General features: G+C 43.3%; 1 protein-coding gene across 1 annotated transcript in view; it reads left to right on the top strand.

The window, feature by feature from the left end:
* Positions 1–20,323, top strand: part of LOC138960236 (voltage-dependent calcium channel gamma-1 subunit-like) — a gene marked incomplete in the record, with an annotated part of 101,568 nt that overhangs the window by 42,072 nt on the left and 39,173 nt on the right. The window contains 1 exon segment of the mRNA XM_070332041.1: positions 17,194–17,274. Within this exon segment, the coding sequence (XP_070188142.1) occupies positions 17,194–17,274 (81 nt within the window).

Genomic DNA, 20,323 nt, shown 5'->3' with positions numbered 1-20,323 from the left:
ACCAAATCACGGTTACATCTTTTGACCTACGACCTCAATTAACAAGCACACTCATACAATAACGCAAACTTCGCCGCACCCCCCTATTTATTTGGGCAATACAGTCATGCTCTTGGTTATTACGCACAAAGCACTTAGAATATGCCGCTGGCAATTTTCAGCATTCGCAGATTTGAAAACTACGGAAACACAAATCAAATGGCTTTCGGGCATTATTCTGATGCATTGATTTGTGTGTGTGTGTGCCATCTGGCGCATTTGTTCTGGTAATGACAGACAGTATTTGTGTTGGTGAAAACTAGTCAACAGAAAATCAAGTAACGTAAAGACAAGGATATGTTGTATGGTGTACATTGTCAATAAATTACGGATTAAACGACTGACAAAACACGCACGTGTGGACAATCAAAGAAGTTACTCCCAGGCTACTACATTTGATACTGTTCATCGGAAGCAAATCACTTCTTACTAGACTTCTTCTTCTTCTTCAGCGTTCCAGAAATTCTGGTGACGTGTGAGCTTGGTTGCCCATTTGGGTTCCCCACACTATACTCTGAGAGCATAGTCAGCTTCACTCCGCTTTCGTTGGGTAGGCATTGCTGGGTATGTTCGTGTTTTCATAACCCACCGAGCCCCGATATGGATTGCATGATCTTTTCCGTGCGCACTTGGTCTTGTGCTTGCGTGTACACACGAAAGGGGTTAAGTCACTAGCAGGTCTGCACATAAGTTGACCTGGGAGATTGGACAAATCTCCACTCTTAACCCACCAGGCGGCAGCGACCGGGATTCGAACTCACGACCTCCCGATTAGGAGGCCGACGTCTTACCACTGCGCCACTGCGCCCGTCACTTACTGGACTGTTTACGACAACAACACCTGCGCTGGAGAAGAAATCAAATCAATTACTCCGGAAGTATGTGAGCCAGAATCGTCGTTTGCTGATGACCCCGGGGAAATGAGACAAGAACATATGATCAATTTGGACTGATTGCGAGTTCTAAAGCCATGTATTGAATGTCAGGGTACAGTTTCAGACTCGTCCCTGAAGATGCCGTATCCATTTCCAGTCGCCGCTCATCTTGACAATCCTTGATCTCGAGATTAAAGGCAAAATCCTTCTCATGAAAGCTGTTTGGCTTACACTTTCAGATTTGGTCAGTCTTGTTTATGAGACAAGAACATTTGTCTTCATTGACACATACAAACTGTTGCTATCCTGTTCAGAGTGAGAATGTACTTTGTATGATTTTAAAGGACATCAGTGGTACTCTGTGGAATGATTTCATTAACTGAAACACGCACGTACGCACCACACGCACGCACGCACGCACGCACGCAACTACACACGTGCGCGCACACACACCCACACACACACACACGCACACACGCACACACACACACACACACGCACGCACGTACGCACACACAGACACACACATATATACACACACACACACACACACACACACACACACACACACACACACACACACACACACACACACACACACAAACCTCAACCTGCGTAGGAAACATGTCAGGATGCTGATTATTGATCTAAATGGAATAAATCACCCTTGTCCACGTTAAAGCTCGACCAGCCATGCGTTGCTCAGAATCACAATAGCCCGCTCAGAGAAAAGTCGCTCTGGATTGGTCTATGCAACGGGCTCACAACGAGGCAAATCGCTTCACGATGGCGACGAAGAAAGCACGATTGCTGCGAGATATGAAAAAAGTTGTACTTCTTAAACTAGTAGACGATTCGGTCAGTGAAATCGTCAGAGAGAATGTAGTTATGATGGGAAATTTAGCTGGGGTAGTCCCTGAACCTTGAAAAGCGGTGGATCCCTCGGGTCACGTCGAAAACCACGCCGAGAAGATCGAAACACGCTACACGGCATCGCAGTGTAAACACCGCCGCCATCTTGGATAACGCGGCGGGCGGTGGGCGAGCATATATACCAAAGCCGCTCGCCGAGTGCTTCGCGAGCGCTTTCTTGCACTGCCCTAAGAAACGGCTTTTTGTCATTCGCACTGCGAGCGACCCGTGGCGAACCGCTCTGGGCAACTCGTCTCAGGTTAGAGATGGTAAGCCGAACTGTCTTCACGAGAAAGACTGTGCATATAAATGCCACGATTACACGTTCAGAGTCGTCCCTGCCGCCAGTCTTCCGAAAAATCCTGGATCAAGCGGATTTTTGTTTGTTTGCTTAACGCCCAGCCGACCATGAAGAGCCATATCAGGGCGGTGCTGCTTTGACATTTAACGTGCGCCACACACAAGACAGAAGTCGCAGCACAGGCTTCATGTCTCACCCAGTCACATTATTCTGACACCGGACCAACCAGTCCTAGCACTAACCCCATAATGCCAGACGCCAGGCGGAGCAGCCACTAGATTGCCAATTTTAAAGTCTTAGGTATGACCCGGCCGAGGTTCGAACCCACGACCTCCCGATCACGGGGCGGACGCCTTCCCACTAGGCCAACCGTGCCGGTTGGATCAAGCGGAACTGTGTGCGGAATATTAACAGGAAAGAGACACGACGTGTCCCACTTTAAGACTATCACACGGTTTCAAACGCTTTGTTTTAGTCCCGAAATAGACTTCTAGCATCAGAGATTGACAGACCGTCCTCTGCAAACTGGCCAATGGTAGGCCAGGTCATCTTACACTTCCGGCCTTCCATCCCATGGGAGATTTTCACAAACTATGTCGCCTCTTTAAATGAACTATGCTTTGTGAAACGTGCTTTGAAAATCGAGGAAATAACGGTCGACACTTAAAAGTGCAGTGCTGGGCGTGTGAACGATTCAGCACGCCATGTTAGAGATTGCCTGGCTTTTACATGGGATGATACCATTCCTTCATTTGGACACATACCAACATTTAACAGCCTTGGCGATGTCTGTGCTGAGTGATCATTGTTTGATTATTTATTGTTCTTGGAGACCGCTAGTGGCAATCTGTGAAATTAATTACACCCCCGGTATAGGGGTGTGTATAGGTTTCGCTCGATGTGTTTGTTTGGGTGTTTGTGTGTTTGTTTGTGTGTTTGTGTTCGCATATAGATCTCAAGAATGAACGGACCGATCGTCACCAAACTTGGTGAACAGGTTCTATACATTCCTGAGACGGTCCTTACAAAAATTGGGACCAGTCAAACACACGGTTAGGGAGTTATTGGTGGATTAAAATTATACAAGGACTTATACAGGGACATCTTCATGGTCAAAGGGAAATAACCATTCTCACTCAGTCACTGCCACCAACTGAGAAGGTTATTTCCCTTTGACGGGGGTGTTTTTCCTACCTCATAGGAATTTCTTGTTCATCAAAACATTCTCACTTTGCGCAGGAAGCAGCCAGGATGTTGGCTATTGGTATCTGTCTAAGTATAGGGATGATCTTATACCATGCGAAAGCCCGGCTAGATCCGAGATGGTGTGCCGAAAAGTGTCCAGGGGAAGGACAGTGCTTTTAAATGCCAGGATAACCTGTTACGAGTCGTTCCTGAAGAAGCCATATCCTTTTTCTGTCGATGCTCAGCCTGTCAATCTTTGATTTCGAGATTGAAGTGGGATTGCCTGCGGCATTTCATCAAAGAATGGAGAAAAAAAAACCCACAATGTACACCACTTTTAAAACATCACACATATGCTGGGGGAAAATGACGAAAAAACACTTCTGTAACTGTTTAACGCTTTCTCCCCCACCTATGTTGACCAATTTTTTTTTTTAGCCGAACAGGTCGCTCGGAATTATAGTAGCTGTTTAGAAACTGTGTATCAACACGCTGGAATGCAGGCGTTAGATCGACGTTACAGTAAGCTACTGAAGCTAACAGTCTGAGCGGATATATCCGTACCTGGTCAGATAGAGCCAGATAGGTCAGATAGAGTCAGATAGGTCAGATAGAGCCAGATAGGTCAGATATATTCGTACCTGGGAGACAATGTGTTAATGAAACAGGCTTTTGGAAAACGTGCTTTCAGAGTTCTAAACGGGGACACGCGGTACGTTTCAACCGTTGCTTCTCTCTTTTCAAAGCACGTTTCCAAAACTCAAGGCGGAATTGCCTGCGGAATACTCACGACGAAAAGAAACGACAAGTGTCACTTTAAACGATCACAATTATTTCTAAAACAAACACTGTAGATTTAACTGTTTAATGAAACGTGAGTTTGTGAAACGTACTTTGGAACTGGAGGAAAAAGCGTTTTAAACTTAACACTAGTCCTGATTAAAACTCTATGAAAGAGGATCTGAGAAACAAAGGGACATAAGCGCTCTAAATGCATAAATATATGTGCAACAAGAGTAAGTGAGAGTTATACGGAACCAGTCTCCTGGCACCGGAGAGAATAACAAGCATTGAAATGAACAAGCGACTTTTATTATCTAAACAAAGTATTTTGTCTGTGCCTCGCTTACATGTGGGACTAATTCTGTCGGGTGTGTAAATGTTGTACAAGAATGAATACTCCTGCTTTTATTGAGGCAAACTTTACCACGTGACAGATATAGGCCAGTCACTAGCGAGGGGTGTGTCTGAAACACGTGGACAACGAGCACGTGTGGCAAGTTTGCCTAAATAAAAACAAGAGAACTCACTCTTTCAAAACCCATTCAAAACCCGACAGATTTATTCCAGCAGTTCGTCTATTCAAATGCCCCAACGCAGACCGACTTTCAACATGACAGTGTGATGACTTGACTTAGTCTGCAATATCTACCCTGTAATTGTTGCCAAAAGAAGTACCCTTTCAGGAAAGCGTTTAGATACCTTCCCCTGATGTAAACCTTCATGCAAACCGGCCATCACCGATCTCTCCAGGTTTTCACAGGTGTGTGTGTGTGTGTGTGTGTGTGTGTGTGTGTGTGTGTGTGTGTGTGTGTGTGTGTGTGTGTGTGTGTGTGTGTGTTTGTGTGTTATTTGCTTATTTTATTCTAATTTACATGTGCATTTTGTTTTAAGTAGAAAAGTGTCCACATGTTACTGTCGCTAATAGTAATACTACACATACGCCAATTTGAACACAGACACAGACATAGAGATACACGGTTTTGTAAAACAAATTATGCTCACGAATGGCTCAAAAGCTCTGAATTGGCCAGCGGTATAATATGAACATCTGACACTTCATCCGGACAGTTTTCTTGCAGCTGAAACAGGTGTACGAATCGTGCAGGCCATACCCTCGTACGCAATTAGGTATCATGGGTACTAACTGGACACGATCATCTCGGCAAGAGTAATTACCTCGTTACATGAACTACGCATGCCGCCAGTAATCATTGTGGTCCCTGAGGACATTTGGTACGAAGTGGGTGCCTTTTAGTCGCTGTGAAATCTTTACCTTCTGTTCCTTATTTGCTTTTCCATTTCTTCCCCATTTACCATAATTTGCACAAGCAGTTAGTGATGTCATAATGCTATGTTAGTCGCGTACAAGCAGTTAGTGATGTCATAATGCTATGTTAGTCGCGCACAAGCTCGTTCTTGGTTATATATACAGTGATTTTCCATCCTTTTCACAAGCTATTGGTAAGTTTATTCTGCTCAGGCACACAGTTATTCTTGATTGTGTGTGTGGTATTTTCCATCATCTGCACACGGTTTTTTTCCCCGCTAAGGCTTACAGTTATTCTTGATTTTATAATTGATTTTGTGGTGATTGTCCATCACTTGCACACGCGTTTAGTAGATCCATACTGTATATCTCTCGCACAAGCTTTTCCTTTATTTAATGGTGATTTTTCTTGACTCGCACAGGTTGTTACAATGTCAATACTAGCCGTAACTAAGTTCTGTTTGATATTTTTTACGGTGGGTTAGGGACATAGCGCCATTGAATTCACTTATCAGTTTCTTCTCAGAAACTGTCGCTTTCAAGACGATCTTGGGTTTGATGAGGTAAACAAGAATTTTCTCTGAAACTACCAAACTGCCTGACTTGACGAGAAAAGTGTTCATTCATTGGACAGGGAAAAGAGAGAACTCACGTACATGTCCAAGTTACTTTGTTGTGTGCGTACAATTAATTGCAGACAGACAGACAGAGAGACAGACAGCGCCAAAGACAGAGCGACAGAGAAAGAAAGAGAGAGAGAGAGAGAGAGAGAGAGAGAGAGAGAGAGAGAGAAAGAGAGAGAGAGAAAGAGAGAGAGAGAGAAAGAGAGAGAGAGAGCGACAGACAGACAGACAGACAGACATAGTTACATGGTGACACAGATAGAGGGGGAAGGGGGGGGGGGGGTGCTGGGGGTTGAGGGATAACAAACGGTAAAGAAGAACGGAAGCAAGGAAGACACCAGGGAGATGCATAAAAAATGAGAAATGTAACAACTAATACAGTCAAGATACCCAATCGGAAATTAGCTGCGCGTTAGTGTGCGTGCGTATTTGCTTTCTTTATTTCCGGTGTACTTGTGTGTCTTTCGTACACGTGCCTACCTTGCTTAATATGACCTTAAACTTTCAAACACAACCTGAAGATGAAAGACAGACATCTTCTTCTTCTTCTTCTTCTTTTATGGGCTTAGACTCCCACGTTCACTCATGTTTTTAGCACGAGTGGATTTTTTACGTGTATGATCATTTTTACCCCGCCCTTCGGGCAGCATACGCCGATTTCGGGGGAGGCATGCTGGGTATTTTCGTGTTTCTATAACCCACCGAACTCTAACATGGATTACAGGATCTGTTCCGTGTGCACTTGGTCTTGTGCTTGCGTGTACACACGAAGGGGGTTAAGTCGCTAGCAGGTCTGCACATAAGTTGACCTGGGAGATCGGAAACATCTCCACTCTTAACCCACCAGGCGGCAGCGACCGGGATTCGAACTCACGACCTTCCGATTAGGAGGCTGATGACGTCTTACCATCACGCCACTGCACCCGTCTGAAAGACAGACATCAAAAATACATCCACAGAGTATCCGTAGCTATTTTTAGGTATCAAAGACGGCACAATATCCGGCACTACGACGAAGCAAAGCCCTTTCTTTCACTCGAGCGTAAAATCTCCTTTGTCATAAAATTGTAACGGCGCCTTAAGTGGACAGGGACGGGTCAAGCAGAAGTTATCAGACGAAAATCCTCAGGGAAAAAGAAGGGAAGGGTCTACCAGAGAGAATCTTTTATTTCACCGGGTTGATTGAACTGTGCGTGTGTGTGTGTGTATGTGTGTGTGTGTGCGTTCGTGTGTGTGTGTGTGTGAGTGTGTGTGAGTTTGTGTGCCAGTGCGTGCGTGTGTGCGTATGTTGTCGAACGGCTAAATAGTCCCTGGTCTGTCGTAGAAATCCTCCTTTATGTTCAGCTTACATGTTTCTTTAATTTGGAGATTACCGCTCCTTCTTCTCTGAAACAAAGAGGCTTTGGTTTAAGTGAGAAAGTTTTTATATTTCGAGCAATGGAGGCTTTCATTTTTTAGACGGGAGAGTGGAAGGCTTTTCCTTGGTATTGAAATAAGGCAGGCTTTAGTTTGTAATACAGAAATTGTCTTTCAGATCCACTCCCCCTCCCTCTTCCTCCGCCTCTTCCTCTGCCAAGCACCGTCATGCATATGTGTGTTCTTATGTCTTTTGCTGATAGTGTGTGTGTGTGTGTGTGTGTGTGTGTGTGTGTGTGTGTGTGTGTGTGTGTATGTGTGTGTGCGTGCGTGTGTGTGTGTGCGCGCCTATTTTATTCGTTATCCTTCAACCACTATAGTGGACCCTCCCCCCCCCCCCCCCCCTTTGCTTTTAAATCATACTGCACACTTGTTATATGTTGTACGGGTGTTTACAGAGCAAATAATGCGAACAGTGATTATTTTTCAGAGTGTGCGGATACGAATAACGCGATACATAGTAAAATTGAGTTAAAACAGACACTGCTAAAATGTGTATTGTAGTATGTTTATACAGGGCCCGTGGCTGACGTGGACAGGTAAATGAGGTCTTTAACTTGGCTGAAAAGTGTGTTACCACCTGTTTACATTAGCATATGTTGTCCTATAGTCACAGCAAATGCGTCTGACATTTGTGAGCTATAACACGGGTTTCCCCTCGTATGTTTCTTTGGTGCCGTTTGGTCTGTGTTTTACACAACTATATGTCTTCTCATAGCCTTCGTTTTTAATGTTATGACCGCAGACCTTTTTATACCTAGCTGTCAGAAGTCTGTGGTTATGGAGCTCAGGCTTATGGCTTGGTTTCAGGCCGTAGATACACGACACAGCGCGCGAAGCTGAATAAAGCTGTGTATGTAGTCTTTCACTTTGCATGTCGGGTGCGGAAAGTTGCACACAACCTTGACACGAAACAGGACTTCTCCGATAGTTTAACCTATCGCTGAATGAAATCTGCCAATCAAAATTCGATTTAACCGCAGCGAATCTGAACAAAGCCGCATGCTATATATAGCAGAGGACCGACTTCCAACGCTTACAATCATTTCATGAGATAGTTGTACGCAGCGAGTTGCTTTCCACTTCGCTGTCTAGCGTACCTTCGGGCTAAGCCATGGGCATTTCTGCGGGGAGCGGTAGCGATAAAATATGAACATGCTTCACTTCTGGCGGAACTAATGACTAGCAGCCAGCCTGGTACCTTCGTCTACGAAAAAGTTTGTTTCCTGGTGCGTGAGTGCTCCCTTTGGTGCAACAACTGTGCGCGCTTAACCTGTCTCAAATTTAAATAGACAGATCTAGATGTGGAACTTGTCAGCACGTGTATGGGAAGACGACGTGTACGGGTAACGTCATCAAATCTAGTTGTTACGTAACGCGTTTGCTAAGATCTGCAGTCTTGGGAGCAAGACAACGTTTGATTTGGTACATTGGAGAAAACAATTGAGTCACGGGTGACGCAACATTTACACGTAACCGTACAGGTCCTTGCTACACGTTCGATCATCTAGAACACTGTATTTTAATGCCACACGGAGCTAGGTCTACGAAGTGCATCGCTCCGGTAACGTTTCTTGACCTTCACTGGCTTTTTCACTCAACATAATTTCATTTACAGTTTATATTTACAATAGCTGCATCAATTTGTTTCAATACATTTTGTTTTGGGGGAGGGGGGTTCCTTGAACTGTCTATGAAGCCGAGCGCGGTTTCAGTTCATTATTCATCATCATGCACCAGATTGACTCCCCCCCCCCTCCCCCACCTAAAGAATAAAATATTACCAAACAATAAACTTAATAATTAAGTAGATGTGTACTGCCGGGCAGTACATACCCCAAGCGAAGTCGTCCATCTGTGTGTACATGATTCTCTCTCTCTCTCTCTCTCTCTCTCTCTCTCTCTCTCTCTCTCTCTCTCTCTCTCTCTCTCTCTCTCTCTCTCTCTCTCTGTCTTAAAATGTGTCATCGATGACGTGTTTTCATACTTGCTAATGCGGCAGGCTAATCATGACGTCAAATTGAAACTTCTTGAAGTCTCTCAGAAAGGGACATGAAAACCATGTGGGGGTTACTGGTTTGGGCTGAAAAAAAACCCAACTCCACCTAAAATTCAAGCGCCTATGGGGCTGAATTATGCAGCATAAATTGTGAAACATCAGGATATCTCACACTTTCAATTCTGCCATCATGTCAAATCTGACAACAAACCTACCCACAAAATGTCATAAATATCGGTGTAGAATTGAGACTTAACGGTTTTTAACTGCCAAAAATAAGCTTTTTTGACTGGAATAGTTTGTGTTGAAATTCAGTTTGGGACAACGGACCCACCCACTAAATTTCATAAAGATAGGTGAAAATTTAAATGTAACGGTTTTTAACTGCCAAAATTATGTTTTTCTTCTGGAAAAGTATGGAGTGAAAATCAGTTGGGGACAACGAACCTACCCACAAAATTTCATAAATATCGATGAAGAATTGAGATTTAACGGTTTTTAACTGCCAAAAATAAGGTTTTTTGTCTGGAAAGGTATGTCTTAAAATTCAGTTTGGGACAACGGACCCACCCACTAAATTTCATAAAGATAGGTGAAGAATTGAAATTTAACGTTTTTTAACTGCCAAAATTATGTCTTTCTTCTGGAAAAGTATAGAGTGAAAATCAGTTGGGGACAACGAACCTACCCACAAAATTTCATAAATATCGGTGAAGAATTGAAATTTAACGGTTTTTAACTGCCAAAATTATTGTTTTTCTTCTGGAAAAGTATGGAGTGAAAATAAGTTGGGGACAACAAACCTACCTTTAAAATTTCATAAGAATCAGTGAAGAAATAGGATTTAACGATTTTTTAACAGCCTTGACACTGAACATTTGATAAATCATTGGTGATGTCATCATAACCCAGTCGTTGTAGTTGTCGTCGTAGTTGTTGGTGTTGTTGTTGTCATGTTCGTTGTCGTGATTGTTGTTGTTCTCGTGTTGTTGTTTTTGTTGTTGTTGTTGTTGTTGTTGTTGTTGTTGTTGTTGTTGTTGTTGTCGTCGTCGTCGATGTCATTTGTTGTTGTTGTTGTTATCGTCGTCGTCGTCGTCGTCATCGTCGTCGTTGTCAGAGGTTATTTCTAAAGATTTCATTGATAGTCTTTGTTCTCGTCACCAAGACTTGCTAAGAACAAGCTTGGAACAGCAAGAGTTCCAAGAACAAGATTAGAACAACTCATTACATCATTACCAGTACGTCATTTGTATTTAGAACACACTTTAGAAAAAAAACTCTTCAGCTACAAACCAGTCACCCTCACATGGCGGAGGTGTTTGTCTAAACCACTTACTGAAATGTTTTGAGGTTTAATGACCATACACATGTTGAACCGGTGAGTGTCTTCCGCTGCTTAATTCGCAAATAACTATTTTATTAAAGTCCGCTTGAAACGCTCAAAGATGAAATTCCATGTTAAAAAGTGACAAAAGTTTCACATTTTCCCGTTGTAACAGCTTCCGATGATATTATATGAAAATTCTGATCCTCTGAGAGGATTCCCCGAAACAAAATCAGTTTGTACGCCTAATTTTAATAGAATTGTCCAAACAGTGTCGCTAATATTGTGCTAAAAGATGAATTCTAGAACAATGTCCAGACAGACACCACTTGGCAAAAAAATTTTCAGTGCTGGGAGATGAAAAAAAAAACTACCTCGCTACGCGCGGGCTTCGCCCGCGCTCCGCTTGGATAACTAAATAATTTAATAAAAATAGATTTTCAAAAGATTACAAACATAAAAGATGAACACAATAAATTGGTGTTTATTTGCCACACAAACAAAGAACAATACATTTAAACAAAAAATCGCAGTCAGGCTGGTAAGATTTATTGTATTTTGTTTCACAACGTCAATGTTATGGTTGTTTTCTGGAGTCTTGGCGGTTTTGCGATCGTGTATTCCAATTTGTACTCCCTGCAGAAAGTAACTGATATTCTAAACAAAGTATCTTGAGATCCTAGGTCACACCTAGCACTATTGTTATGGTCAGACGAGGCAGTTACCGCTTGGGTGTTGCAACTCACCAGGGCCGGATCTGGGGTGGGGGGGGGGGAGTTCCTGGGGTTCCGGACCCCCCCCCCCCCCCCTGGCCATCCAATGTACCTCTCAGAGAAAAAAAATGTGGACTTTGGACCCCTGCCTTCAGTTGGAACCCCCCCCCCCCCCCCCCCCCTCAAACGAACTTGGTCCGGCCCTGCTCACCACTAATGAATTACCTTGCCAGACTGTATTGATTGGGGAACAGGCGACGGAACAACGCGGATTCACTTTACATGCACTTTGAAGACTGTTAGAGTATGTCGAGTTATGTGCCTGTTTTGTGCCTGTCGATTTTATGTTTTTGTATCGTGCAGTATTGCTGCGGCGTTGTGTTTGTGTATTGTCATGTACAATATACATGTATATAAAAAGTTCAACACCAAGCCAGAATGTCTCATGTATATATAGGTTACAACACGAGTGTTTTTTTATATGGCTTGTATTTCAGTCAAGACCCAGCGGATGAATATCATCGGGAGACACGAGCCTCTGGCGAGTGGCTCTCGATTGATATTCCCGCTGGGTCTTGACTGAAATACAAGCCATATAAAAAACCACGAGTGTTGTAATCTGTATATCCCATTCTACCATCAAACACAAAGTGTAGACTACTAGCGGCACTGTTGCGATCTGTGCAGGGTAAAACTGTTGCCAGCGAGACTTAGCCCTTTTGCAACCTTAAACTAAGTGGCCGTCGCTGAAAAAATAAAACGAATGAGTGCATCGATAAGTACGCGGTAACACTACTTTCAGACCATTTAAAAGCTTTAAGTAAAGGTTCATAAGTTGCAAGAAAGTAATGAAGTCGAATAGAAATTAATTTAGTTGAAGCGCACAATTCTTTTGTTTTGCGTTTCAGGTCGGCAGAACGGGCGAAACGGGTTTGGGACCCATTTGGCTTACTCGATTCAGAATCGATTCCACGTTGTTTTTCTCGAACGTGTGTAATTAGGCTTATTGACAGAGAAGCAAATTTTAGGGAACAAATATATATGTAGGTTTAGATTTAACCATTTGCTCCCTATTTGAAATGTATCTACGTGATAAACTGTTTTGCGAGTGTGTTTGCATGGATGAACTTAAACTGGTATGGGAGTGAGGAAAACGCGACCGACACGTCTGTCACCGCCGATTGATTGCATTTTGAAGGAATATGACTGGATTACGGAAAAATATGTGGACTTACTGCAGAGCCAGGCAAAAGAGTAGACTTGCTCGCAAAACACGTGAAACAGCCGATGTTTGATAGCTGAAGGCGCACACCAAAACACACTACCGACAGATTCTCAAAAGTCGTCTGCTAACGATGCAAGGGGAGGGTACTCGTGTTTTTGTTTTGGTTCGCTAGCATCTGGTTATCTTGTAAGTTGAATGTTCGTTTTTTTCGACCTGCATTGCTTTCATAATGAAAGAAACTTTTGCTTATTGCATCTCATACATCAGATCAGTTCTGAGATTCATTTTTGCGTGCAACTGATATGGTTTTCTGAGCCGTGCAATACGATTTTAGAACTTCATACAAATGTGTCACATTGTTCGGCGCGAGGTCAAAGGTCGGGAGGAAAGTAGTCCTTTGCCCAAATCGGAATCTGCACTATCATATATTTTTTGGAGTCCATGATGTATTTATTGAGCTATAAAAATACAACATATATACCCATACTGAAGTAACAGAGACAAAGAAGGGAGGTCATGGGATATATATATATATATATATATATATATATATATATATAGATACACAATCAAAATTGTGAAAGAAACAACTGAACGTCAGCAGAGACTTGCTTCCGAGATTATAAACATGGTTCTGTATTCTGTAAAAGTAACTGATTGAGTTTACAGACCCATGTGCTGTAGATTCATGTTCCTTACAAAATGTATCTTATTCTTGACGAACGCATCGGGCAGTATTATTGTGGCGTGGGGGTTGTGTGTAGTTGTGTCTACTGATACAAACAAAAAGACTAAGCATGTAGTACCGTCTGTTCCCTGTCCCCGAGTGTATGTATTTTGTTTTCCATTTCATCTTGATACGCACTGCGCTGCAGATGTTGTAATGCTTGTATTATTTCCAGACATACGTGTTTCTCTATGTTTACAATTTATGTTATTTCATTTTTATTCTTGAATTTTCAACAATGTTTAATAACAACGGGACAGTGTCGCACAGTGAGGACAGATTTCAAGGCATCACGGAGACTTTTATATTGACGTAGAAGTCCCGGGTGGGGTGTCGGATATCTATCCTTAGCGGATTATGACTTTATTCAGTTATTCTGCAGAAAAACAGAAATGCTGGAGAAAAACTGTTTGTTTCTGCAGCATTTCTGCATAATGTCATCTTTCGCGAGAGCAACGTTTTTTTCTGCAGTAAAACAGTTTTACAGCAGTAAAATTGAAATCAAGAATGCTGCAGTAAAACGGTGATGTTGTTTTACTGGAGAAAAACTGTTTACACTTTTTCTTCAGCATTTTGGCATTATTCAGTTATTCTGCAGAAAAACAGAAATGCTGGAGAAAAACTGTCTTTTCTACAGCATTTCTGCATAATGTCTTTTGCCGAAGCAACGGGTTTTTCTGGAGCAAAACATTTTACTGCAGTAAAATTGAAATCAAGAATGCTGCAGTAAAACGGTGCTGTTGTTTTACTCAATCAATCAATATCAATCAATCAATATGAAGCTTATATAGCGCGTATTCCGTGGGTACAGTTCTAAGCGCTTGTCGAAGAGTTGTCAACACAGGACTAACAAAGAAACTAACATCTACAGACGGACACAAACCCTATCACACACTAGCAAACCCTGATAAACATACAACAAACAACTGTTTAACAACAATGTACACATCAATAGCTAGGTCCAAACAAAATAATATCAAACACAAAGAAAACACCTCTCACAGAGCACAGCACAAGAATGTCTTTTGGGGCACAACACATCACGTCGAACATGAAAGTCGCAGCCAGCTACGGGAAGAACTGAGTCTTCAACCTACTCTTGAACGCGTCAAGAGAGGGGCTCTGGCGAAGCTCAAGCGGCAGGGAGTTCCAGACGGAGGGGCCCGCGGAGGGAAATGCACGCTGACCAGCAGATGCGAGTTTCGAGCGAGGGATGTGAAGGCGGAGTGGGTCAGCAGCAGAACAAAGGGGACGGTCGGAGGGCTGGGTGTACAGGTCCAGGGAGGATTGAAGGTACTCGGGAGCAGAGTCGTTGAGACACTTGTAGACCAGAGTGGACAGTTTGTAGGAGATTCGGGTGTTGACAGGGAGCCAGTGCAAGGAGCGAAGTAGGGGGGTGATGTGGTCTCGCTTCGTCTTCCTCAACGTCAGCCTGGCAGCAGCGTTCTGGACTCGTTGTAGGCCATGAATGGATGAGGCGGGGAGGCCAGCCAGAAGGGAGTTGCAGTAGTCCAGACGACTGAAGATGAGGGAGACAACCAGCTTGACACAGGCGTCGTGGGTGAGGTAGCGACGGATGGAGGCGATGCGTCGTAGGTGGAAAAAGCAGGTCTTGATGATGAAGGAGATGTGTGTCTGCATGGAGAGAGTGGAGTCGAGAAAGACGCCAAGGCTCTTGACAGCAGGGGAGAATGGAACAGTCGCGTCATCCAGCTGGAGGTCGGTCACAGTGAGGGAAGCAATCTTCTGTCGTGTTCCAACGAGAAGGGCCTCTGTCTTCTCACTGTTCAGCTTCAACTTGTTCTCAGTCATCCAGTTCTTGATGTCAGTGAAACAACTGGAGATGGATCCCAGGAGATGGTCAACGTCCTCCGGCTTGGCGCTGTTCTGGAGCTGCGTGTCATCGCCGAAGCAATGTTTTTTACTGCAGAAAACCTGTTTACACATTTTCTGCAGCATTTTTTACTGGCTCATTACAATGTTGGAGCACGCGAGCCCCCCTCTGTCGAGAGATAGACTCATCCAGAATTACCAATAGTTGTGCGTGACACGAATATATTTTGTCTGTCTGACTTCCTTTACAAGGTCGTTCGTTTTTCTTCAAAAAAACTCTCACAGACTATTCTGAAGAAAAAGTTAATCGCAATATAATGCTGCAGAAAATCAAGTAAACATTATGCTTCAGAAAAAATGTTTTACTGCAGTAAAAAACATTGCTTCGGCGAAAGATGACATTATGCAGAAATGCTGCAGAAAAGACAGTTTTTCTCCAGCATTTCGGTTTTTCTCCAGAATAACTGAATAATGTCATAATCCGCCAAGAGCCAGTACAAAATGCTGCAGAAAAAATGTAAACAGGTTTTCTGCAGTAAAACAACAGCACCGTTTTACTGCAGCATTCTTGATTTCAATTTTACAGCAGTAAAATGTTTTGCTGCAGAAAAAAAACGCTGCTTCGGCGAAAGATGACATAATGCAGAAATGCTGCAGAAAATAACGATTTTTCTCTCCAGCATTTGTCTTTTCTGCAGAATAACTGAATAAAGTCATAATCCGCTAAGGATAGATATCACCTCCAACGAATTACCTAGCTAGACGTTATCGATTGGCACGCAGGCGACTGGAGGAGGATGTCCTGATTATGTCTTGATACTGTGACAGGTCTCTCGATCATGTGTCTTATTCTGTCTCTCCCCCCCCCCCCACCACCCCTCCATTATTTATCATCTACGGTCTGTTGCCACTTCTTGTCATGTCCGTAATTCCGACTTCCGACAGTCGAATTTGACTTATGAGTCCACCTTCTTTTTCTTCTTCTTCTTCTTCTTCTTCTTCTGGTTTTCTTTCTTTATCTTCTTCTGCTACTCCTTTTTCGTCAGAGTTATCATGTCCCTGATGACACGTCAAACATAGTCACCATAATGTGAATCATAACGATCAAACAAGATTATGTTGCACTTCCCTTGACTGTTTGTCCAGAAAATGGCTAAGCGTATGTACGTAAAAAAGATCATTCAGTTATTGGGGGTGGGGTTGGGGCGGGTGTGTGTGTGTGTATATATGTGTGTGTGTGTGTGTGTGTGTGTGTGTGTGTGTGTGTGTGTGTGTGTGTGTGTGTGTGTGAGTATGTGTGCGTGTGTGTGTGAGAGTGTGTGTGTGTGTGTGGGGAGGGGGGGGGCGGGGGTTGTGTGTTCTTGTGCTTTTGCGCGAAGATACCATGTCTCGTTCTGTTTTTCGTTTTATTTATATTTTAAAAAAAATATGTTAATGTTAAAGCAATCGTTGAGCGGTGGCAAAGTGAACATTATCAATCATGTTGCAACAGGGCGGGGATGTAGCTCAGTCGGTTGCGCGCTGGATTTGTATCCAGTTGGCCGCTGTCAGCGTGAGTTCGTCCCCACGTTCGGCGAGAGATTTATTTCTCAGAGTCAACTTTGTGTGCAGACTCTCCTCGGTGTCCGAACACCCCCGTGTCAGTGTACACGCAAGCACAAGACCAAGTGCGCACGAAAAAGATCCTGTAATCCATGTCAGAGTTCGGTGGGTTATAGAAACACCAAAATACCCAGCATGCTTCCTCCGAAAACGGCGTATGGCTGCCTAAATGGCGGGGTAAAAAACGGTCATACACGTAAAATTCCACTCGTGCAAAAAAACACGAGTGTACGTGGGAGAACGCAGAAGAAGAAGAAGAGAAGAATGTTGCAACGATACTAGAGCGACTGGTCATGATTGGTGCGTACACCTTTTAAATCACGTAATCCTGACTGTTTTCTGTCCTGTCTTATGTGTTTGTTGTTACAGATACGGAATGCCAGTCGCACAACCTCTTCCCTTCCGAAGATGAGATCCAGCGAAATAAGGATTACGATCAGCATCATCTAGGTCAGTACACGTGCACCGTGACGTCTGTGTGACGTATTGATTGTATGATTGTGTGTGACGAATGGAATTAGAGAGCACAGTCAATCACACTTATTATTATAATTATCGTGCTTCGCTGATTTTCGATGTGAGAGCACATTTTACTGTTACACTTTCTAATCGTAGCCTGTTTGTTGTTTGCTTTTAGTTTTTGCAACACCAGCAGTATTGTAGCACTGTTTTGTATACAATGTACACCTATATTTGCAGTATTTAGTGTGTCTTTTGTAGTGGATTCTTGATGGATGTATTACAAATCATGATACGTATAGCCTTTTTTTGTTTAACTTTTTCTCTGTTCATACCACACAAACAATGATTGGGGGGGGGGGGGGGCAATCCAGATACAGCTTGTTATTGCAGATGCTGCAGTGAGGGATGCGGGGAGAGAGAGAGAGAGAGAGAGAGAGAGAGAGAGAGAGAGAGAGAGAGAGAGAGAGAGAGAGAGAGAGAGAGAGAGAGGAGAGAGAGGAGAGAGAGAGAGAGAGAGAGAGAGAGAGAGAGAGAGAGAGAGGAGAGAGAGAGAGGAGAGAGCGAGCGAGAGAGAGAGAGAGAGAGAGAGAGAGAGAGAGAGAGAGCGAGAGAGAGAGAGAGAGAGTAGGGGTTGGGGACAGAGACAAAGTGGGACTGGGGGGGGGGGGGATGGGGCCATATTAATAATTCTTCATCTTACTAGTTAAATTCTGTCAAGACTTCCATTTCCCAATTCAGCAGCACGACAGACACATTGAAATCAATCCTCTCAGAGTGACAGAAATAGTGAAATGTTATTCCAGCATCAAGACCTGAAAACGACGTCTTTTGTACAAAACGAACTTGCTATTTGCTCTTTGCTCTTTCTTTTACTGCGCATCTGCGCATAGAACAAGAAAACAAGACTGCAGGCAGCTGTCAGTGTATACCTTTGTTTCTGTTTTTCCTTTCTAATAAATTGCCATTGAGTGGACCCCCCTTTTAAGACCCCCAAGAACACGAGAAAAAGGTCTAACAAGGAGGTAGTGTTAAAATGGGGGTTAACTTACAGATGTTAAAATCAGAAATTCGGAGAAAACAGGGTCTGAAGGGGGTGGGGGGGGGGGGTGCGGGGGTCTTATATTAGACTGTGTAAGAAAGGAGGAAGTCTTACATCGGGGGTCTTAACAGGGTGGTTCCACTGTACATCATGCTTGACTCTTTCTCCCACTCCACCCCTGTCACCCTCTCTGTCTCTATGTCGTTGTCTTTATGTCTGTCTGTTTCTGTCTGTCTGTCTGTCTGTCTGTCGGTCTCTCTCTCTTTCTCTCTTGTTGTCTATAATAATGTTTGTTTCGATGACTCTGGCGATATCAACAAAGCAAACATTCTCGCACCGTCAGCGTCCAGGCGGCTCAGGCTGTGCATGTATATATCAGTATTGTATAAAATTATCATGAATGGTAGGCTAACCTAGACCACTGGTCCCGGCGAGTCTGACCGAGACTGTTGGTCTCGGCTGTTAGTTTGCGGGGCCGCTTAGAACACAGTACACGAATCCTGCGATCAATATTTCAAGCGGAGTAGGGGAAGGGCTCTTAATATGGACCGGCTCCTAATATGGACCACCTCCTGTTCTGACAAACTAACGGCGCTAGAGCGCTCAAAACAATTTCATTGGCTGTATTCACCCTCTCTGGATAACTTGCACATGTCAAAACAATTGCAGAAACACAAACCTCAAAAACGTTACGCTTGTTCTCTTTTTTTCACTTTTGGCAGGGTTCACTCTAAATTTGCCGCCTAAAACGGACTCGTTATTGTCCACAGTCAAAACTTTTATCACACAAAAATAGCTACATATGACAGCTAAGTCCGTATTTGTTACATTTTAGCAGTGTTGACCCCGAGTTTCTACTGCAAACAAAAAATAATTGCAAAATCTCAAAGTATGTGGGAGTCCCCTAATATGGACCACCTTCAACAAATCGAAGAAAATAAAAGCTAAATGCTATTTTTATTAATTCATTCAGAAGCTTGCTGGAAATAACCTATAACTAGCCTTCGAGATTTAAAAAAAATATCACAAATAGTCTTAATTTCGTGGAAGTTGATAATTTCACTTATTTTCACTCTGTTTTTGATAAGCTTCTTTTGTTTCCTGGTGTGCTTCAAATAATGCTCTCATCAACTCGAAACAGATAAATCTAAAGCATACATCATATCATCCCTCGGCACTACCTGCCCCGATGGAAATAACATCCGCCGTTAATTCATTCATCTAAACTTTCCCCCCGCTGTTCCACCTTGTGTGTGTGTGCGCGCGCGCGCGTGTGTGTGTGTGTGTGTGTGTGTGTGTCCGCACGGGTACGTGAGTTTTCTCTTTCGTTCCCACTCAATCCCCCCCCCCCCCCCACATTTTGTTTGGTCTACAGACCTCAAAACTGCCGCTTTTCAACTCTTTTTTCTTGCCTGTGGTATTGTTGGCTTCCCCTCGAGTAGCTTCCCTTTCTTCTCTGTCTTTGTCATTTGTTGGTTTGTGCAGTGCAGTTGTTTTGTCAGTTATTCTCCTCTTTATCTGTTCTATCGTCTTTCTTCTTCTTTTTTGTGTGTGTATTTTTGTGTTTTTGTGCCTGAAGAAGACCCTTAAGTCGAAACGTCGCTGTTATTCGTTCCGTGTTCGTCATTTTAACGTGAGTACATTGCTTTTTGGTCTCTTTATTGTTCCCTCTCACGTGCAGTCGTCATTGTTTAATATTTTGATTAGTCTGACTTGCAAACTAAGTTGTATCATGTTATGTTGAAGTACAGGAGGCTTTTTACAGTGATTCGAGAAGTCCGCTTCAGTGGTCCTTTGTGGTTTTTTTTCTGTATTTAATTTTTGCTGACTATCTATCAAAGCTATTTTACTCTAATTAGGCCTAACGGTTAACCTAAGAGAGAAGGACTACCTAACACAAAATGAAACTTCTTCGCAAGAAAACAAGCTAGTTATCAGCGTGAAACAAAAAGTGGTCCATATTAGGAGCCCTTCCCCTACATACACAAGGAATGGGCA

This window comes from Littorina saxatilis, linkage group LG2, assembly GCF_037325665.1.
Source record: "Littorina saxatilis isolate snail1 linkage group LG2, US_GU_Lsax_2.0, whole genome shotgun sequence".
Classification (NCBI taxonomy): domain Eukaryota; kingdom Metazoa; phylum Mollusca; class Gastropoda; order Littorinimorpha; family Littorinidae; genus Littorina; species Littorina saxatilis.
This window is presented reverse-complemented; position numbering and strand designations above follow the sequence as displayed.